Source organism: Talaromyces amestolkiae (assembly GCF_001896365.1).
Source record: "Talaromyces amestolkiae strain CIB chromosome Unknown scaffold27.1, whole genome shotgun sequence".
Lineage (NCBI taxonomy): Eukaryota > Fungi > Ascomycota > Eurotiomycetes > Eurotiales > Trichocomaceae > Talaromyces > Talaromyces amestolkiae.
Genome location: NW_024468063.1, coordinates 177563 through 199973, shown reverse-complemented (window position 1 = coordinate 199973; position 22411 = coordinate 177563). Strand labels below are relative to the sequence as shown.

Sequence of the window (22411 nt, the reverse complement as noted above, 5' to 3'; positions counted from 1 at the left end):
CTTATTCCTACTCCAGTGGTGGCGTATCGCCGTATGCAAATCCAGTCTTACTCTGGAAACGCTCTGCAACTATTTCGCCTGCTAATTCCCGGAGAGCTTTCTCTTCCTCTTCCGTGATCGTCACGGAAGCGCTTGCCAAATTCTCGTCAAGTCTTTTGAAATTGCTCGTTCCTGGAATTGGGAAAATATCATTGCCCTGCGCCAGCAACCAGGCGAGAGCAAGTTGAGCTGAGGTTATTCCCTTGGTCTTGGCAATCTCGGCGATCTTGTCGACGACTGCCAAGTTGTTTGCCAGATAGTCTGGCGCATACCAAGGCAGAATGTGACGGCGGTCACCCGGTCCACTGACATCTTCGACGGTGCGAAATCTGCCCGTCAAGAATCCGTTTCCGAGAGGACTGTAGCATACAACGGCCACACCAAGCTCGCGTGCTGTCTCGAGCAGTTTTGTCTTTGATGACTCGATCTCACGACAAAAGAGACTGTATTCAACCTGGATGGCCGTAATCGGATGGACGGCATGAGCTCGACGCAGTGATTCGGCACTGCATTCACTGATACCCAGGTGTTTGATCTTGCCCTCGTTTTTGAGCTGGACTAAGGCCTCAATCGTCTTTTCGATAGGGGTGACTTTGTCCAGACGATGGATATAATAGAGATCGATGTAAGGTAACCCAAGACGCTTCAGGGATTTTTCGATTGCTTGACGGCAGTACTCTGGCGAAGAGCTTGGCTGTAACTTGCCATCGATGATTCTAATACCGAACTTTGTCGCCAGAAAAATATCCTTTCGTTTTTCAGGGTTGGCAGCGAACCATTTACCCAGCAAGTCCTCTGAATCGCCATACTCGTCGGCTATAGACCCATGTTAGATATGTGATGAAACACAGTACGTGACCATCTAAAGTAGGAAATTACCAGTATCCCAAAATACTTGTCCCTTATTGTAAGCGTGGTCTAGTAATGCCAGACGCTCGGAATCTGGAGGTGGGAGGTTATATGTTCCACTTGTGTTCATCAAACCTAATCCAAGTCGTGGGAGTTCTGGCCCAAGTTTGCCAAAAGCTCGAGTCGGAACTTTGCTTACAGCAGGCATTGTTCAATTCTTAATGCACTCGGCACTATCTTGTAGTTTTATATGAAGAACTCAATATATATGAATTGGTTACATCTATTTCAACTGATCAACGTTCCCTTAAAAACTACATTGGTAGGCTATAACGGCGGAATTTACGGCGGAAGTTGTAAGTCAATAATAGTCTCCACGTTGTCTCTACATACGATGAAGAACTTCGTTATCCATCTAACACTGCCTTTCCTCGACGATATACAAACCGAGTCGGAAGCTTCCTTAACACCCCCGAAATTCACGCTAACTCCGCCGTTAACTCCATCGGCGTGGAGCCATAAGAGTCTTTAGGTATTGGATAATATGTTCTTGCACTAACCATTAATAGTAAAGTTGTATTAATCACTGCCTTGAAATACGACAGGTTTTGCAAAAAGGCTCCAAATTTACAAGAAATAGGGTTAAAAATTTCACGTCAAAATATTCGCTAAGTACTGGAATGTTCAATCTACTTATTTCTATATACTAAGCACGACCTAGAGTCCAAAATGATCAAGCAACCCAATCCGCAATCGCCTGCTCAAAGTCAACATTGTACAACCAACCCATATCAAATTCTCCCTTTTGAACCTCAGAGCTGTCATTGTGGTTCGGCAGTCTTCTTTTGTCAATCATGGCATTGAGTTCAAGGACTTTGTCGATTCTTGCTTGTCTACCCGCCTGCCATCGCTTCAAGCTGACACTTCGCTTGCTAGCATCAGTCGTATTTCTTCTCTCAAGTGCGCCGACGACACCAGCAAATGTGTAGACATCTTCAAATGCCTGGTTTACTCCCTGTCCAGCCGTGGGCGGAATGGCATGCGCCGCATCACCCATGATCACAACCTTGCCGCCCGCAGACACCCATGTATCGAGTTTCGGCACAACGTAGAAAGGCCAAAGATTGATCTTGTTCTTGGGGATATTGCTGACGGCGTTGGAGACTAATTGTGGAAAGTCCTCGGCGCCTTGACGGAGAAAGTCTATGCACCACTCTTTATTGTTGAGTAGATCTGCCCAACCTTCCTTGTCAAAGGTCTCCGTGAATCGTCGCTGCTTACCAATAAGCACTTCGCTGCCATCGGGTAGTTGTTGCGCGATAACGAATGCGCCGTGTTTGTTGTTCATAAGGGTCAATGGCGTCTCGATACCCGTGGGCAGTTGTAATTGTGCTGTAGGCACGGCGGCTGTCACTCCAATACCATTTGTGAAGCGAGGCTCGATATCAGGATACATGTATCTGCGAACCTGGGAATGGATTCCATCGGTTCCGATAAGGAGTGAAGCTGATGCCTCGGTGTCGTCGGTGAAGGCCCAGGTTACGGCCTCGTTTGTCTCGGAGAGGATGCGAGAGAACTTCTTGCCGTATTTGATTGATATACCTCTCTTTTCGAGGATTGCTTGATGCAATACCTCAATCAATTCGTAGCGATAAACCCGCAGAGCCTGATAGCCATATTTTGACGAAGAGCCGAACTCGAAGGCGTCGACAGGAGTCATGGCTTCATCTGATTTTCGGAAATAGAGGGTGTCGAATTCATAGCTTCGTAGTCGTAGTTGCTGATAGACATTTAGTCCGTCAAGTACCTTTAACGCGTTAGGAGACAGCATGATTGCGCCGCCGATGTCGAGAGATGCTGGGCGCGATTCGTATATGGTGATGTTGCTGAGTCCATTTTTGTGTAGGGCTAATGCCAGAGCGAGGCCGGAGAGGCCAGCGCCAATTATTGCAATTTCTGATGTTCTTGGTGAATTCATTTTCTTTCGTAGAGTTTCTTGATGCCTTGACTTGACTCGGATGTGAATTTGGTTTCTTAGTGGAAGGTTATTGAATTGCTGTTGCTGTTATTCTAATATCTGATAATCCGTGGCATATCAACGATCTTATATACAAGCTGGTACGGCATACATCTAAATTTTATCGGCGTTGAGACATCGTATTTCCAAGCTTCGGGGATATCGAATGATGTTTTTCGGGAATAAGGGTTGTTGTTCCTAAATAGGAAGTCTATCCCAGATTAAGACCGAGCTCCGAGGTCAATCGTTGTATTTTCAAAGCGGATTACAAACACAACGCGTAGGAAAACCATTAAACTCGGAGATTGAACGTATAATAAATAGTGAAGATACAAATATTTAATAGTATTCTTTAAACAAGCTATAATGTCTTCTACTTAATACTAAATAGCCTCATCTATCGCCACCCGTCTCTCTAAATGCGGCATACCAGGACCTCGCTCTTTGGTGTTGTACATGAAAATCCCAGTCATTTGGTCATCGGTGATAGTCATATGGACATTAAATATTCGCGATGGCGGCGGTATATATGTGATATCTCGTAACGAGGCGATTTTGGTGGCAGTAGTAGTCGACAATCGCTTGAATTCTTCTTCAATCTCAACTTGAAGGGTGAGCCTTCCCATCAGCGCAATCAAATTCGAGTCCCAAGGCCCTTCTCGGTGCGGCCATGCCTTGAGACATCTCAGGGCTTGTCGACGTGTATCTACACAGGGGCAGGTGAGGCACACGTACAATAGAGGCGGAATGATGCCCATGTCTAGCAAGAGAGTTGGACGAGAATGACTGTTATTGTTGTTGGGATCGCATTGCTCGTCGAAGCTTTTCGCTATTTGCTCGGACATTTTGACTATTTCTTTGAAGCCATCGATATGAAAGTCGTATGTCATGTCTTCTATATCAATGTACGTCTCTAGGACTACCGCGAATGTCTTGTGGTGTAGTCGGATCAAGTCAACTGCACGCTGAGACTTGTTATCTAATGAGCCCCGCACTCGAGTCTCGAATTTATTTAGTCGGTGCAAGTATCTTGCAAGTTCGATCCGCAGATCGGCTTGCATATGTGCGACATCTAGTCGCGTGACATTCGAATTCGAAGGCCCTCCTTCGGAAGCCAACAGTCTGACCGCGGTCATGAAACGAGAGACAGGCTGCAAGAGTATATCAAGTTCTTCTCGGGCTTCTGTGATATCGCGAAAGTCTGCAGTGTCTTCGGACTTGGGGCGAATGAATCGAGGATCAGAAAAGTCAGCTCCAAAAAATGAAGATTGAATATGCAAGTGCATCAATGCATCCGAGAGGGACGTCTCAATGTACTTTGATGAATCCGAAACGGACAAGCTTTGGGACTTTGTATCTGCCGCTTTCAAGGAACTTAGCAACGAGAGTCCCTGCTGCAGATGTACAAAAGCTTCATCGTACAGACCGCGAACTAGTTCGAAGACAACAAATAAAAGACAACACGTCAAAACAACGTCTCGCAATTTCGGGTCGTTCGAATGTCGGCGGGTATTGAGTAGAGACAAAGCTCGCGTGTACTGTTCGAGTGCGAATCGTTGACGCTGATTCGTTAATTCTACCCTGGCTAGCGGTACACCTCTTGCCTCTATATCCTCATGTAGTGCACTCAGTGCAACAACAGCATGAGTAACAGCCCGCTCAGAATGGCTCATGGGAAGCACCAAATTGTTCCAAAGCTTGCTGTCGAAAAAGCTGCTCATTTTCGGCACAGTCCAGTTTTGGAAAAAAGCGAACCCTCGTCGCTCATCCGAATTATTTCCTGGTAACGGAGCTGCGATATGTTGAAGAGAAAGCGACTGCTCACTTTTAATGATGTTGGTAGTGGTGACTTTAGTGGTGACTTTAGCGGTGCTGCTTCCCCTGCCAGGGTGAGCAAGCCGGTTTTCGTCATAACCGTCGCATTTCCAGCCTGCAGATGCACAGTTTTTACAAGCAATTGGTGTCTCGTCGCATTTTACGTGTCGCCGGCTGCAGTTAGATGATTTATGTTAGCAAGCAATGCCGCGGTCACAAGAAAAGGAGAGAGAAAAACTGACCGACATGTTCGACATCCCGTGCGAGACCGTCGTGTAGAAGCTCTTTTTCGTTCAGAATTCATATGTGACGTGTACTCATAGAGATAGTTGCAATACTGTTTTCTTCGGAGATCGGTAATGACTCATGCAGCCTTCAATCAGTAAATTAGACTTAATCACACTAGTAACAGCTTCACGCCGAACCACACGATCCATTAGGTGGCGCAAATTTACCTAGTAGAGCAACTTCAACAACCGCCTACTAGTAATGGGAATTTTTCCCGACGACCCGGTAGCCAGCGTCAAAAAGTGATATTATAATTGCGAGGTGATTTGAAGATGGCAACGCGCTGGGAAAATTAATCAAGGCGTCTGCTAGTAAACTTTTCAAGGTTTTTAAGTTCTTGTTCAGAGGGCGGAATTAAGGCGCCAGGATTGGGTCCAGTTTCTATGATAACCAGGCAGCCTAGAGCTGAGCAGCCCCGCCGGGTACTATTTTTACACTGCATCAAACCGAAAGATCATCACTGCCCTAAGATTATTTATGGTCGTGTATGAACTTTTTCCGTTCAGAGGTCACATGTGGTACGGAAATGGTCGCCATGTCACCTTGTCCTTGAATTTGTACCAAGACAATAACTGTCACACCATCTCACTATACCGTGGAACACTCAGTACGCGGTTGTACGGCTCTAGTTATATTTACCGAGGTATCTTCATCATTGAAGTCAATCAAAGAGACCAAAAGAGGACGGAAAATTGACGCGGCTAGTACTTATCATCACGTTTAATCCCTTCGGAAGATGATTATCGCAATGACAAAAACCCTTCGACTCGAGTAGAAATCGGCCCATCGATGAGGTCGACAACGAGATGGCCAGACTCTCACATTTGTTGAGCACCTGCTTTAGCGATTACATTGTATCTGATAGATCCGTGTTATCACAATGTTCCAGCCTTGAAAACTTGACGTTAAATCAAATCAATCCGACGATGAATGTTGTCAAAATATTCGGTGCTAAAACCAGACTGTGCCAATTACCAACCCACCAATAGAAGAATGATGAAACAGAATTTAATGCAAATACTACATAGTAGTCAAGAATGAAGTACAAGCGCTTGTTGGCAAGCTTCAAAGCGGGCGTGTCATCGCCGGAAAATTCTAGTATGGACTGCGCTCTGCAAACATGCTCCCACGCGACGTAAGCGACGGGCGTATCCAATTGTCATACTCTATGACTGGTCTACACTGTTTACAGCACATTACAGATACCTAAATTCAAAAGAAGAAGCCATCTGCCAAGCAGAATTCAGGCACCGTGAACTTCTGTGGTCGATCTAAGGGCTCTGCAGCCTCTGCTAAAATTTCTACGTACCAACGTTCAAGCTTCGATTCGGTACGTTTCATCAATAAACATTCTTAAAATGAATAGATGAGGCACTCTTTGGCGAATATACGTGGTTTTGTTTGCGCTAATCTCCAGGAGCTCCACCTTGTGTGGTTGATGTCTAGATTTGCCGATGCCATGATGTTCGGCAATTTCTAGCGATATTGTAACAATCGCCTATTTTAATCGGAGGCTGGGACCTGTCGCTCCATTATTTTTTTCTGTTTGGTTCTCTCATTTGAATAACTACGGTCATTCTTCATTATCGATCATGAGCAGAACAATATTGCTCCTGGCCGCCCTGCCAGCTTTGTCGGCGGCCGTTTCGGGAGGCAGCTCGTCTGTGACTACGGTAGTAAACTGCCAGCCCGTACCCACCACACAGTACATCGAGAACCCTGACTTTACGAGCGGCACAAGTGGCTGGAGTGTGCAATACGGCAACAGCTACGATACCTATTATGGTGCCTACCCAGGCGGGCGTTATGGCTACATCCTGGCCCTCAATGGAGACTATCTGGATGACAATACCGTTTCGCAAGAGGTCTCAGGCCTCACTCCCGGTGACACATATACCCTCAGCATGTGGTGGGAGGTACTTGGCACAGGAACTGGAGCTTGTACCGTGTCCGTGTCTCTTGACAATGTCGATCTAGGCTCGCAGACTCTCACCACGGACAACGACAATTGGGTCTGGAGGCAATTTACCGCGACGTACGATGCTGTTGATGAATCCGGCGAGCTCGCGATTGTGTTAAGATGTACTCAAGGCAGTTTCTCAGCCAGCTCTGAAGTCAACTTTGCCGAGATCACTTTAGAAGGGCCTACGCAGGTGTGTTCGACTGCGACGGTGACCCCGACCACGACGCCAACACTAACACCAACACCGTCCATAAGCTCATCGGTCGCAATTCAATCCTCATCGACCGTTGTTGTTCCCTCTTCTGCCGTCATAACAGCTTCTAGCAGTGCCGTCCAGATTGCTAGCTCTTCGAGCCCTACTGGTTCCTCATCTGCGATCAGCACAGTTTCAAGAAGCAGTGCCACCCAGGGCATTAGCTCAACTCATCCGCACTCCTCTTCTGCTGTCAGACCCACCCCAAGCAGGAGACCCGTGCGAACAGGCTGTTCAAGAAGTAGTGCGGTTCATGATATTAGCTCGACTCATCCCATAATTGGATCCACCAGCTCCTCTACACTAACTTTCTCAACCGAAACTGCGTCTGTATCAAGCCAACAGACATCTGGCTCACTCTCTTCCGTCTTTACAAGCTCTGCATCAACTGTATCTTCAACCACTCAGGCCGCATTGACCACAGCTCCGGTCACCACATCCACCGTATACTCGACTGAGGTGCACACAATCACATCCTGCGCTGCGTCCGTTACCAACTGCCCGGCAAGAGACCAAACAACATTCCTCGTGACCGAGACTGTCGTTGTAGGAACAACGATCTGCCCTGTAACGGCCACAGAGACTGGCTCAGCCGGTTCAAGTATTCATACTTCAGTTCCATCGAAAGGCGGCAGCTTGGGTAATGGTATACCGACAATTCAGGTGTATACTGTGACTTCAACCGGCCTTGGGGGTGTACCAACTACGTATCTGACAACAGCAACCGCTCCTCTTAACGCTGCAACCTCTATCATTTCTGCGGGAGTTGCGGGAGGTGCTGGAGGCTCTGGAAGTGGTATCAGTACCGGTGCTCATGGTGCATCTCTCAAGTCCAACTCTCCAGCCAGCACAAGCACTGGCATGGCCACTGGAGGTGCTGCTCCTGCTGTCGCCTCGTCTGCTCGTACTTCGTCTAGCCCTGTTGCAACTCTCCATACCAGCTCCTCTACTGGTACTGGCACAGCCACCGAAGCTGCTGTCCCTACCTACACGGGCGGTTCCTTTTCTTTGAAGGTAGACGTCATGTCTATTCTCCTTGTTTTGGTGGCAGTTTTGATATTGTAAACATACCACTATCCGTCGATTGGATGTTCTTTTCTGGCATTATACTTGTAATTATACTTTCTATAAATAATCTATTCAGGCGGCCCTTTTCAGCTTTGAGTCGCACTATATCAAAAAAAAAAATTGGTCTTTTCCGGCACCATATTCATTGCTAATATGCAATCCTAGATTCGGAGGGGCAATTGCATGAAATAAAATACCACTCTGAGCATGTGCATTTGAGCTGTTGGTGTCGTACACAAGTATACACTTCAATTGATCGTCCCACCTTTTCTAGATTTACACCAATTGATAGTCAATGCTGTGCAAGGTCACGGCGCGGATGCTCCTGGAACTCAAACAGCCTCGATGACATAGACAACCGACTGGTCTCCAGATTAACTACAGAGGACGAGCAGCTAACATATAGGACTACAGCTAGGTAAGCTCGAGTACCAAGAATTAAAGCTTATGTGTAAGGACTGATTGTATTGCAAAAACCATATAACCAATCCGAGCACATCCCGAAACACAGCATAAGCCCGATTTGCCAGCAAAAATCGGCGCCTAGCTATCATTTTATATACATCAAACGCCGAATCGAGAGAAAAGACCTAGTGCAGTCTTATCCCTGAAGTTTGCCAACCAAATTCACAGCACGAGCTCGTACAGCTGTCGATGACTCGGAGCACTGGTTTTGAAACACACGAAATCGATACTTCTCACCAATATAGCCGAACATTTGCTGAACAAATTCCCTTTCGATCGTTCCTTCGGGAAATGTGTCAAATGCCACACGCAACGAAAACATCAATCTGGATACCAAAAAACCAGGAACTGTTTTCAAGTAGTATGGCATACTTCGACATATATCGACAGCAAGCTGGTAGCGTTCCGAGAAGCTCAGAACCGTGTAAATACCGTCATGATCACCGCCAGCTACGACTAGACGGAGAGCGCGATATAAACACATGGTTGTAGCTAAGAGTAAATCCGGGTAAATGAGCACGGGTGGCTGCTCTATATCACCGGATGACACATTTTGGCAGTAAAAACGTGGAATCTCGGCATCCCTCAAGTAATCTTCTGCTGACTTCTCCGTCATATATCCATGTTCGTAGTGCAGTACATTGACAGAATACCACAGCTGCAGTCGCTCGTCAAGAGTGGTCGCGGTCGACTGTATCTCATTCTGTGTGATGAGAAGTTCCGCTTGAGATAATTTGCCCTTCACCAAGGCGGTCTTGAAAGTGTCATACTTGCCGAGAAAGGCAGGAATATCGACTGCTACATCAAGAAGATGATGAAGAATGTCTTTTTGTAGGCCGGTTTCGGTCCAAGGCAACGTCAACCAGTCGTCTGAAGCGAGAAATGTTGCCTTTCTACTAGCGATGGCAGTTGTTACCTGGGCAGGTTAGTAATTGAATGTCTATATCAAAACGGAACGCTAACCCAGAACATCCGTAGATCGATATAAAGAGATTGATCCAACCCCGTTCGATGCCGATAGGGTGTTCGTAGACGTAACAACTCCAATCCACCCAATTGATGTTTGAATATTGCACCCGGCGAGCTTTGATTAAAGGCCTGCTCATCCATACGTACATTAGCAAGACGACAAGTGAAACCGGCAAATTTATCTCACTGACTTCAATTACGGTCAAAAGAACGACCATGGTCAAAGCATCGGTCGAAGTACATTGTTGTGGATCATCTACTGTCTTTTGTAGTAGTCTCAGAGCTCGATGATACTGGTTATTTCCAGCAGTCAAAAATTTCTGATTTTGGTCTCGCTGTCCAATGAATATCAATGCTGTTGCGTCGAAGCCAGCGGCCAAAAGTGGGGAACAAATTCGTCTTTCAGCAGCTGCACGAAGATCAAAGACTCGACCGTGGATATTTGTCGGATCGGGTGCAAAAGCTTTGATTACCTCGCCAACGAAAACTTCTAGAAGGAACTTCTCCGGGGACGACGACTGTGCCAAAGCATTCCGTAGACCGGTTGCAGAGAGTATCTATAAGTGTTAGATTGAACTTCAGCAACACTTTCGGACCACTTCAGTAACGTACTTGCGAAACAGTCTTCTTGTTCGCGTCGATAGCCGCGACCTTCGCTTTCAAAGCAGATCTGTCTGGCCCGACATTTCCTTGCAGTACGACGCCATTATGTTCGGTGAGCTTTTGCTCAAGCTTCCTCACTTTCGCCCGGAGTTCTTCGATAAGGTCTGATTGCTCAATAAAGCCCCGGTCGTGTTTCGTAGTTCCGTATTCGCATTGGGCGGGCACGCCTCGCAAACAACAAGCTCGACACGGTTTCACACGGTCACACTATCAATGAAACAACGCCATCAGTCTGCAATTCATGTACGCTATGCTAGCTGCGCAACATACCTTTACTTTACGCTTCTGGCAACTGAGGCATGACAGTGTACGGCGTGATTTCTTGCCAGCGACCAGCTGGGCTTTCGCTTCAGCGCTGTCACTCTTGGGCGTCTCGGCGTCTCCCATGAGGGCGTCATCGTCTGGTCGGCATCAATGGGAGATTCGATTTGGTCGAGCTGCTGCGGGCGCGGTGTAGCCTTTCTATACAGTATGCGTCCGATTCCTCCACCCAGCTTCAGAATCTCATTGAACGCAAAGTGATGTGGTGGGCAGGGGGGGGTTAGAGGGAACTGACTGATGTCAAGACTCGGGAAAACCAGTCTTGCCGTTTTGGTTGTGGATTATGCACTGGGATGAGTAATCTTCGGGCCTCACCCACACTAAACGCGGGATCGACGGCTCTAATTGGTTACTTAACGGCTACGCGGATCTGGTTATAATACGATACCGTATCAAACATTATCATAATCAATCTAACCGTATTTGGTCACCAGTCGCTGTCGTAACCCTAACCCAGACTACAAACTCTGAAATGGACAGTTTCAGTTCCGAGTAAGCCGATCATCTAGGGAATTTATCTAGGGAGTTCGTCTACGGAACTATATCCTCACATGTTGTCGTTGGATTAAATTCACAAGTTCCTATGGCAGCCTAGGATATTCCGAAATGTCTCCTCGAAACTACAACCCCTGCACCATCCTCACCGACTGTCCGAAAAGCTTGGATGCATAACCATTCCGTAGTCTTGGGTATGTGCCTAATTTGGGTGGGTTGACAGCGGGAGACTGCAAGAACTGGGACCGATTTCGATGCATGGACCGACTTCGATGCATGGGAGCCATTTTAGCGTCGATCTACAGGCCGTATAACAAGGCCCGCGGACATAAATGCCAAGGGTCAGAGACAGGCAAGATCTAGGCCCTGCAAATTCTATATCGAGTGGTTGGCTGAGATGTGTTCTATGCCAGAAGTTGTCTAGTCTTCATGCACTTCGTGCAACGACCAGCGCTTTGGTAGGGTGCTGCGTTCCTAGTCTACTTTGCGCCATGTTCATAGTAATCCCAGAATGCCGGGGTGTGGGGAAAAAAGTGAGGCTACAAGACGATAATCACCCCTGCTAATGCTTACACAAGCCTACAATACGCGTACATTGCAAGTGATAGTGCCTGGAATCTGGTCCATTGTATCAGACACAATGTTACTGTACTCACAGACCAGTTAAATAATGAGCTTTGACATTTGGGCGCAATTCAACCACCTGAATGGCATAGATAGGATCATCGGGGCTGCGGAGTTCAATTCCACAATTTGCTCTTTCGATCCTGCAGTGGTTGTTTGACACACCCATACTGAGAGTCAATTGCACATACCAAAAGACCGGATTCACAAACATTCCTTTGATAATGCTGTGTCTGATTATCTACCGCGCATTGGGTCGAATCAATCGTGTCCACTTTCCAGAAAGATTCGGGTTGCATCGACAAGGCGTTTGGTCCTTGCTTGCTTTTTAATTGAAATATGTTACCCGTACGGCTGAATCACTCGTAAGATGCGCAGTCTCAAGTCCGCATTATTGACCGAGATTTAATAAACGACTATACGAGACAAAAGAAACGAGACCACCAAATTACATGGCATCAATCACCCCATCAGCACAGATTCATCTGCTCGTACCACGGATAAACCCTCTGGATATTGGATGCCCCTCAACCCCCATCTAAACAACATCTCATAGTAGTCAACATGGTTGTAGATCACATCACGCCATTTCTTTTCGCTATCTTTATGTTTCAGGAACGAACCCATGAGCCTTGTCTCATTTTTGTACGCCGACACAAGAGTAGTATGCAATCTGTCGAGGTCATTGGCCTGCTTGACAGACAAGTTTTCTAATGGCAGGCCGAGTCGAGCATCGAACCAGGCGAGATAACCTTCGCACAGGGATTTTTCGTCACACCGGTCAATATCGTCGCGAAGCGCGCATCCTCTATCAATGAGCATGGTGAATTCGCCACCAATGCATTTCGGGGTTTTGGAGATGTGTCGGGGGCAGAGAAGTCTGATTTTGCTTTTTACAAGCCCGCATCGTGTGACACAGTTTATTTTCATACAGCCCTGTGACAAGTAGTCAGGATTATCTGCCTCAGTAATACGTATCTTCCACGAAAATACCCTCGTTTTCGAGGAATTGACATACCGGCGGTGGCTCTTCCTTTGGAGGCCCTTCAATAATCCAAACCTTCATGAAAGGGTGGAATAGATCCGGAAGGCCAACCCCTTCTCGATCCGGATCGATTTCGGTCCAGCGCTTAATGGAGTCATTGTGCGCCCTCGGTCCGCTCTCGGGCTCCCAGTTAGATGACAATTCGCAAGTATCGTCTTCGCCGCATGATGTTCTAGCGATGATATCCCGTGGACCAAAGGCTCTTCGCGGTTCACATCGCACGTACCACTGATGTAACACTTTTCCGCATAAGGTCACTATTCGGAATTTACAACTATTTTCGGGGGGCTAATAGATCAGCGCCATGCCTAATAATAGAAATTGAAAACTTTTCAAGCTCACATTCTGATCTTCCAACAAAACAAGACCATGTCGTCGCCACTGTGACGGGAAAAAAATGGACCACCGAAATTGGGTATCTGGATCATATCGACTTTTTCGCTCTTTTGTGATACCGGCCCATGCATAATCCCCGTATTTCGACTTTCCATAAGCTTCCTCGGCGTCATCCAAGATCAACGCGTGGATGAAATCGTCATTCGCTGTTCCGATGTCTAGGATATCGAGATTCGCCTTCGCCAATGTCACCAGAAATGCGAAGGTGGATGGGTATCGGTTTTTCTTTTGCCGGTATATTTTCCCGGGAATAGCTACGCCGTAGACAAGCTTATTTACGTCTTTAATTGGTATGACAATGCCGTGGTTGAACAGAAAGACATCTTGTCCGGTCATAGGGCTTGTATATGGCTTCACGGTTATGGCTGACGCTGGACTGTTTTTGAGAATGAGATCAAGTCGGTGTTGCAATTCTTGATCTCCTTCATCAGATATATCATCCTCAGAATCCTGCTCGTCGGACCTATTACGATCCTGTTTCCATTCATCATCCGATTCAATGCTCTTACTGTAAGATTTATGAAGTCCGATTGGTTTTCCAACCTCACGAGATTCAAACTGAACCGTCGTTTTTGCTGTAAACTGATCAGACTCCGTTGAACAAGTGGACGAGTGTCTCTTTGCTGAGAATCTTGTCGAAGATATCGACTTTGTCTTAAGGGCAGACCGTAGCGGCCTCTTCTTGTTGGTATTGCTTAGCGCGCTTTCTTCGCCATGCTGAGAGATGCTGGTGTCAAGGAAATTTGTCTCTGTGACGGCAGGCCGAATAGGTTCTTTGCCCTTGTTTGTATACAGGGATTCTGCCACAGTGAGCCTGGTAAACTCTGATCCATCGGTTAACGAGAGTCTGAAAGCACGTTTGATCAAGACTTCAAGCTCGATGTCGTCACCTGTGCCCTCGTTCCCATCAGGTGATCTTTGTCGCTGTGTCGGAACCGACCTCTGGGCACTTTCAACTAGGTAATTCACACCACCGGCTGCGTTCGCTTCCATGGCAGTTTCTGTTGACTTGTGAGAAGAAGTATGAGTACCTGAAGATTCTCCTCTCTCAACGCTGTGAGTACTGGCAACACTTCTAGCCTTCTTGGTCTCTCGTCCAAGAAGCTTCTGATCCATCTGTGTTGATGGTTCCTGCTTATCCGTATACAGGCTGAACAGTATCTCTAACCACTGAACAGGAAAAGGATAAGCCAGCGATGGAACATTCAACGCTTCGACATTCCTATTTTTAGCCTTCGCTTTGAGCAGGTTGATTGCATCATCAGCGGCAGCGGCGCTACTGTCAAATGATTTCAAGGATTCGCTCGATGACTCAGTGATGTAGGATAGACAGAGCGAGACTGTTTCAGCCATGGCGCTTATTTACGGTATATCCTATGCTTCGAGTATGTTTGAAAAATCTGGATAGAAAACCGGGGAGTATTGATGTTTACGTGTTTATGTTGCTTTAACGGAGTATAAGAAGCTTGAGAAGGAAATGAGGTACATTGTCTAGATGGTACCTAAGTCACCCAACGTGGTACAAGAGTCTAGAATACAACCGTGTTTCACATTTTATGGGCTGTCCCTATTTTCTGGCATGTTTTCTAGGTTCTGACTGGCACAGAGTTGTCTCAAAATGGACAAGTATCCCGGAATTGTCTCAAGGATTAAGCATGGAAGTAGAAAAATCATTTCCACGCATTGGTCTTGTGGCTGAAAATACCCCATCAGGTGAACTACGTGCCGGAACTTGGTGTTGTTCTAAATCCCTCTAACAAGTCCTCAGTATCACGGATCTTAAGTGAATTGGGTTACAGTGCCTCCTTTTCACCATCACCTAAGCATGATTAGTTGGCTGGAGTGAACGTTTGACTCATAGCAGTAACTATTCTGGTACATTCTGACGAAGTAATAGTCATTGTTACACCATGTAGTACAAGGTAGTAGCAATCGCCATATTTTTACAACATCTTCCAGGTAGGTACCCGGTCCTTTTATTTATCAGCCTCTTATGGCCTTTACATTTGTCCAGAGTTTCAAACCCCGACTACGTAGGCATTGTTCATTCAACTGTGGATATTAAAAAAGTTCCGAGGTCATTCACGTCAGTGAAACCGGGTGTACATTTCAGGGGATGGATCATAATCGTTATAGTGGTAATAATGAAATTCGTTAGCACGAGAGATATGCATATTTCATGTGAGCTGTGATTTACCTATTGTGGCAGAAATGAAGCCTGCCAGGTTTCTTTTTCTGTTGTCTGAAAAAGTTCTGATTGTTTTTGGCCCAATGGAATATAAGCAATACCTAGGTAGCAAACAAATATCTTAAGTAGCAAGATTGAGAACTGTCGGCCTAGCGTGCATCAGTTTTGGGTTTAGATTTTTTGTGCCTGTCCTGATGGAGGATAGCGCGTGTGATGCTCGTCGACTATACCAACCTCAAGTGCGTTGCTCGACGACCGCCGCTCAAGTGCATCCCTGTTTTTCTCTATCTCAATAATCTACGCAGCCTTGGGAGTCACTAGCAGCCCGTGATGCATCTAACAGCTGAAAATTGAGTCTTTACGCTGCGCTGGTAGACTACGCCACCGTTACATTTGATGATTCTTTTCTTTTCATTTCCTCGTGATTGAAACTTCAGGAAGTGTATCCACAAGATAGAGAGTCTCAACGTTTGAATGAGCCTATTCTACATTATACTTTCTATTAGAAGTAGTGGTTGGGGCATAGCTTTCTTACGTTGGACTTCATATGCTTTCATTGCATTTCGAGTGCCTGCTTTTCAGCTTGATACGTGGTCCTATATAGTCCCTATAGACTTGCACATATTGCAGGAGGTGAAGGTGCAGTCAGATATTGCGTACCTTCTCCTCATCTGGGATGCTATAGGATAGGATGAGTCACCGTGTCTAGCTAGCCACATTGTAGATAGAATTTGGAATTCTATCGAGCAATCTCCACTTTCCTATAAGTGTGAATATCTAGCTGATTGGATAGAGACGTCGTTCTGTGCCAGTGTAGGCACCGGGCTTTATCGTATGTAGCTCAATAAGGATTAGACTGGTTGCATAATGATTATAGTAGTGCAAGGATCATGCGAGTTAGTTTGAGTATTGCCTCTTTCTGTCTATCTAAACCCATTTTAAGGGCCTCAGACTGGCTATATCACTTTTCACAGTCGAAGGAAGATCGATTTGAAGTCCAACTTAACTTTGTAATCTACATCTAACTAATATCGGGCATCCAATTGATTGATATTCAGGCGGATAGAGTGCATGAATTAATTTCTGACGGTGATGTCCTAATGCAACTATGAAACCATGCAGGAGGGTGTCTCCATATATCCAATGAGCTGAAAAGCTGGCTTTGAAGAGCCTATAGCATTCTGCCAGTGTTGCATGTAGAACATTTTGATCTCTATGTTATTATCGATTAATAGCGCAATTCTGCCTATGGAACTGCGCAAATTGATTACAAGGGTCCACTGGAGGAACCCTCCAGTCACCTTGCTGGAGCTCTGCCTCGTCATCTTGGGGAGAAAATCACGAATCGGAAGACAAGCTTATTGGGTCAAAGGCCTTCTACACTGCGCCACGGTTGCGTTTAGTATGCTCATAAATCTACTAATTCAGGATCTATCAACCTGCCCTTCTGCTACAATATGAAGTTCCAGTGTCTAAGGCTATACTAGGGCTACAGGACCTCGTTCTCGATCTTTGCGCAGTCCCAATCGGATTTCTCTACCAATAAGAAAAATCCCGCACTTAGAGCTACACCACTGATAAAAGCTGGCTGATGTAGTTTCTACTGCTTATATTCCAATAAATTGTTCAACAGAAAATCTAGATTAGGTTAAACTGCGTGATATATTGATCTGGAATAATCCAAATCAGTCTCCTTTGTGACAATGGCCGACACCGCTGATTGTTGCTATCTAGGGGCGCGGGGTCTACTGGCAAGATTGAGTATGAAGAAAGAAAGAGAACAAGAATGAAGCTATCCGCCTAGGCAAGGGCATTTATGTGCTCCTTTGTGTGAAGGCTTTTCCCAACTAGGCACCGCGCTTCAAGCGATCCGAATCTAGCAACCCCAGGGCTCAGAGCCCTATCCGCCTTGGCGAGGGCCTCTACCACATAGCTAGTCCGTCGCTCTATTACATCACTCTCCGCTCCTTAAGATGCTTGCCTACGAGTGTCTATAGTCAACATGTGATCATCTTTATAGTCCTGCATAAAGCAATCCTCATCCGCTGCCTTGATCTATACGTTGAGCTGAAGAGGTATTCCCTTCACTTCTAGATTAGCGTCGTGAAAAGCCTTCAACGCTAATAGTGCGTTCTTAAGGTAACTTGCAGGATACTACTTTAGATCTAGGTGATATCCTAGCTAGCTCACCTGATATTAGAGCTTCTTTCTTAAGATCTAGGATACTAAGATTCTCTTAATCTCTTACTCCAAGTTGCTGTCAATCTGTAATTTAGGGCTTTCGAGATGAAGCTATTACCGTGCATACAACAACGGGTAAAAGGCCTTCCTTGGGTGTTGTAAAATGCTCAAAACCCACACCAACGGTGGTATGCCGGAAAAGTACGTTCGTACGTTGGTCTCCATCGAATCGGTCCATCCTCCGGATCTACATCCTCAAGATAGTCACTACAGACAGTGCATAATCTCCAGAATGGGATATTGCTCACGTTCAAACGATGATAAATGCGATGGGTCTGCTGTCTAGAAAGTTCCGGTAATAGTTCAAACAACTTTCTTAGAGCTCGGTAAATTTTAGTGGTTTATACAGCGCCTTGCAAGTGCGGCTTTACATGTTTTGCAACTCTTCGACTCTTTTTCGGCGCCACTTATAACAGCACAACAAGGTAGCTGTGAAAAATCACACCAACTAAGTAAATACGTCAGAATTTCTATCAACAGCTTACTGACTTGACCTTTCTCATGCTGGTTCTATCTGACGTGGCATATCTGCCGCCATGTTGGGACTCCGATCCTAGAATCCGCGCACGCATCAGAATGAGAGTTTCTGTAAGATAAGATTGTTTTCTTTCTCAATCTTCAGTCTCTGTAGGTTAGCAATAGTTCCATTATTAATGAAGGTCTGAAAGCATCAAATGCTTATGTCATATTGATAATTCTCCCTGCCCAACTTCCTATTACACCACTCCTCTACCCTACTCTATACTAGGCCTAAACTAGTATTTGGGTATATTACGATAGCATGGGACGTAACAGTACAATGATACGGTAAACCAAGCATGGTTTGTAAGTTGAACTTCCATACGGAAACCGACTGCTCATGCTAAAATCTATTCATGACCAAAGCAGTTGTTCGGGGTCATATTTATGCCACATGACCTGAAGAAGCAACATTAATCAGATGAATTCCTTTAAGTGGTCTCGGTGAACTGACCGTAGTCTACTTCATATTTGCGCCTAGAAAATTACACTACTTTATATTCCTTTTCTACATATGTATACTAGAATACAATAATATATTCTGCTTGCAATGATGATACACTACTCCTTTAATGAGCTGCCTGTTATCCAGCTAAATGCTGAAAACGTGGCGGTGTCAAACTAATCCATATCTTTTTAGTTTTGGCCTTCTCTGGCGGCGACAATGGGAAAATAATCTCTAAGAAATGATGAAGCGGCTGATCTTCGTTGAGGATAAAAGGTGGATTGATGTGTCTTCCATGAGTGGATACGTTAGTTACCGCGTTAGCTAAAGTTTGTGTTGAAACTTTCCGCCGAGGCTGCGGAATTTTCTCCATAGTGAGCGGTATGGATTACTCTTATTCATCCAATCATTAAGAGCACGAGAGGCTGACATGGAATCTTTGTGGCTGGGCCCTAACACTTTGTTGCGCAGGTAAGAGCATTGTGTCATCAGGGTCAGGGCATCTTGCATTTTCCCCTGAAATTTCCAAGTATAGGCAAGGTTTGCCATGCTGGTCAGAGTGTTAGGGTGCTCAGCTCCTAGCACTTTCTTGCTTGTCTCCATTACTTGCATCTCCAGTTTCTCAGATTTATTCTATCGATCCTGCTTTCGGTAGGTTGCTGCCAGGTATGCCATGCTGATTAAAGTATTAGGATGCTCAGCTCTTAATACAATCTTCATTATCTCTATTACTTGTTTATTCAGCTGCTCAGCTTCATTCCATCGACCCTAGTACCAAAATGTTAATGCTAGATCCCCTATACTGCTTAGAGTGTAAGGATGCTTAGCGCCCAGCATTATCTTAAATATCTTTATCACTTGCATCTGCAGCTTCTCAGCCTCGTTCCATTGACCCTGATTTCAGTGGGTTGCTGCCAGGCTTGCCATGCTGATTAGAGTATCAGGATGCTTAGCTCCTAGCACTATCTTCCTTGTCTCCAATACTTGCTTACTCAGCTGCTCAGCTTCATTCTATCGACCCTGGTACTAAAATGTTACTACCAGGTCCCCCATGCTGCTTAGAGTATAAGGATGCTCAGCGTCCAGCATTATCTTAAATATCTCTATTACTTGCATCTGCAGCTTCTCAGCCTCGTTCCATCGACCCTGATTTCAGTAGATTGCTGCCAGGCTTGGCATGCTGATTTGAGTATCAGGATACTCAGCTCCTAGCACTATCTTCCTTATCTCCAATACTTGCTTATTCAGCTGCTCAGCTTTATTCCATCGACCCTGACACCAAAATATTGATACTAGGTTCGCCATACTGCTCAAAGTGTCAGGATGTTGAGTACCTAGCACTCTCTTATACATCTCCACTAATTGCACCTCTAGCTTCTCAGCTTCATTCCATCGACCCTAGCTTCAGTAGGTTGCTGCTAGATTCCCTATGCTTGCTAGAGTAATAGGATGCTCAGTACCCAGCACTATCTTGCTTATCTCCATTACTTATACCTCCAGCTTCTCAGCTTCATTCCATTAACCCTGATTTTGGTAGATTACTGCCAGATTCCCCATACTGGCTAGAATAGAGTGATGATTTATGCTAGATTTCTTCTAATTAATCCTTATCAGCTTTGTATAAAGTATCTCTGTTTCTTAATATCTTCTATCACTATTAAGACAATCTGCAATATTTTTGATTAAATCTAGGTAATTACTCTCTTGTATCACAAATTCATTTTCATGCATAAGTGCTAAAGCGTGAGGAAGGTATTCCCGCTAAAGTTGTTGTTTGGTGTGATGATCATCTGGAAATATCTTCTGCATATGATCAGCCATCTTTTGGATCTAGTGATTGAATAATGTATTCCTTCTAAGCTAGTTTTGGGTTGTAATATGTACAAGTCTGTGCAAATTAATGTTTATATCTTGGCTGCTTGTAAGTGAGTATGCATTAAGAAGTCCTAGAGTGTTAATTATCTGTTTCCTGGATGTTTCTTGAGAAAGGAGTGATTGAGGAATATTTTGTGGATCAATGCAGGCCATGAAAGATAGATAGTCTGCTGCTACTTGATCTTGCTGCTGGATCTGTTTGAATGATATTAACTAAGTAGTAATTATAGGATTCTAGATATCCTTATAGTATCCTAGATCTCTAAAGTCTTCACTTAGAAGTTCTACTATATCTTGTTCTTGGTCTTAGAGTAGTACAAAGTAGGTCAACAAATTGATACCATTTTCAATAATATAGACTGATGCTTATACAATTACTAAAGGCAGAAAGGCTAGTTGTGTGAGAAGAGTAGTAGATATAGTAAAATCTCTTAGCATATCTTTGTGTGCTAGCATCTTCTCTAATATTTTAGATACAATTTCTTTATCCACATCTAGAATTGAAATAATACTAAATAGTGCCAGCTTCATTACAAGTTTTTGATTTCAGCTGGTAAATAGAATACAGCCTTGTCCACTTTCAGGAAGAGAGTCTTCAAGAGATAGAGCTATATCACTACCTTTTAACCACATCTCTACATCATCTATATTATCAAGGATTAGAAGCCACTTTCCTGCATACTCAGAACTAAGGTAATTCTTAATCTATTCTTTGATCTCTGCCGGATTCATATCATAAAGTTCAAGTTTTAATACAATTTAGAGAAACATCTACTTAATTATAGCATAGCTAGTACAAGGGATCCAGAAGATTGATCACTCTTGATCTTGGTCTTAGATGTGGTGCACGAGCTTAAGGGCTACTTGGGTCTTTCCGACCCCTCCTAGTCCGGTTATAGCAATCTTCCTGGGACCATGTTGCATTGTTAATGATTTTTCCAGTTTCGCGATTTCATCCTCTTGCCCGACAAAGTTTGGATTCTTTGTGAGTGAGACTATCCAGTGCTGTGCTTTCTTGTTTTTTGGATTGATATCTATGCAGCTTATAGGAATAACTGATAATAACAATTTTGTATAAGCTGCCACAGTTAACGCCGTATATCCTTGCCATTGCTTCTGCTTGTAAGAGTCACAGTAGTCGCATATTCCTCGAATAACTAGTGTCGGAAGCCCATCCATTATCTTGGCCGCTTCCATCTCAAAGCATAGGATTCTATACTGCTGTGCTAGGCGGTTGCGTGTTTTTGAGTCCTTCATCACTTGGTCTCCCGATGCAATTAACCCATAATGAATTTGAGGTATTCTTGTCTTTCGTGGTTGTCGTTTATATAATTCTTCTTTATCACACCTTTCACAGCCATCCTCACCGGCGGTATGATGATAGGAGGAATGAAATAAAACGTCTGTATGCTGTTCTGGGGGCGAAAATCGCTCTTGCATACTAGGGTTCTGTATCAAGGCTTTGTCTACTATCTTAGAAAGACCCTCCTTGCCTTTAATCATGTGTTTTGTCTTTAGCTGGCCCATATGTGTCAAGAGCACAGGTGGTGGTTTATTTAAGGTTCCTGTTGACTCGAATTGACCGTCTTGAATCGCCTTACCATAATCATACTGGATCATTCCACCGTGCTTTCTAGCTGGTTTGCTAACCACGACATCACCCAGTCGAATATCATTTGTTTTGCTTGGTACTCCACCTCCAATTCCTACCATCAATCTATATTGGAGCTGAGGAAAGGTTGAGCGCATGTGAGATACGATGGTTGTGGCAGACACTTTGCTATATATACCGTTTGGTAGGCTGGCAACAATAATATAGTGGCTATTTAACTCGCCAAGTTTATAGGTATTCGGGTCAGTGGAAGGTTTAGGC

At 45.0% G+C, this 22411-nt stretch overlaps 6 protein-coding genes across 6 annotated transcripts; 1 reads left to right on the top strand and 5 right to left on the bottom strand.

The window, feature by feature from the left end:
- Positions 1-7: 7 nt before the first annotated feature.
- BHQ10_009878 (uncharacterized protein) lies at positions 8-1096 on the bottom strand (the record flags this gene model as incomplete). Its single annotated transcript, XM_040882840.1, has 2 exons — positions 8-855; positions 919-1096. 2 exons carry the CDS (start codon positions 1094-1096, stop codon positions 8-10), a joined length of 1026 nt encoding a protein of 341 aa, XP_040738380.1.
- A 525-nt stretch (positions 1097-1621) lies between these two features.
- On the bottom strand, positions 1622-2866 carry BHQ10_009877 (uncharacterized protein; the record flags this gene model as incomplete). The annotated part of the gene is made up of 1 exon (XM_040882839.1): positions 1622-2866. One exon carries the CDS (start codon positions 2864-2866, stop codon positions 1622-1624), a length of 1245 nt encoding a protein of 414 aa, XP_040738379.1.
- Positions 2867-3288: 422 nt separating this feature from the next.
- BHQ10_009876 (uncharacterized protein) lies at positions 3289-4626 on the bottom strand (the record flags this gene model as incomplete). The annotated part of the gene is made up of 1 exon (XM_040882838.1): positions 3289-4626. The coding sequence occupies one exon, from the start codon at positions 4624-4626 to the stop codon at positions 3289-3291; it is 1338 nt and encodes a 445-aa protein (XP_040738378.1).
- A 1974-nt stretch (positions 4627-6600) lies between these two features.
- On the top strand, positions 6601-8289 carry BHQ10_009875 (uncharacterized protein; the record flags this gene model as incomplete). The annotated part of the gene is made up of 1 exon (XM_040882837.1): positions 6601-8289. The coding sequence occupies one exon, from the start codon at positions 6601-6603 to the stop codon at positions 8287-8289; it is 1689 nt and encodes a 562-aa protein (XP_040738377.1).
- A 604-nt stretch (positions 8290-8893) lies between these two features.
- BHQ10_009874 (uncharacterized protein) lies at positions 8894-10776 on the bottom strand (the record flags this gene model as incomplete). Its single annotated transcript, XM_040882836.1, has 4 exons — positions 8894-9673; positions 9918-10283; positions 10339-10596; positions 10660-10776. 4 exons carry the CDS (start codon positions 10774-10776, stop codon positions 8894-8896), a joined length of 1521 nt encoding a protein of 506 aa, XP_040738376.1.
- A 1515-nt stretch (positions 10777-12291) lies between these two features.
- BHQ10_009873 (uncharacterized protein) lies at positions 12292-14623 on the bottom strand (the record flags this gene model as incomplete). The annotated part of the gene is made up of 3 exons (XM_040882835.1): positions 12292-12765; positions 12848-13162; positions 13217-14623. The coding sequence occupies 3 exons, from the start codon at positions 14621-14623 to the stop codon at positions 12292-12294; spliced, it is 2196 nt and encodes a 731-aa protein (XP_040738375.1).
- Between the last annotated feature and the right edge of the window lie 7788 nt (positions 14624-22411).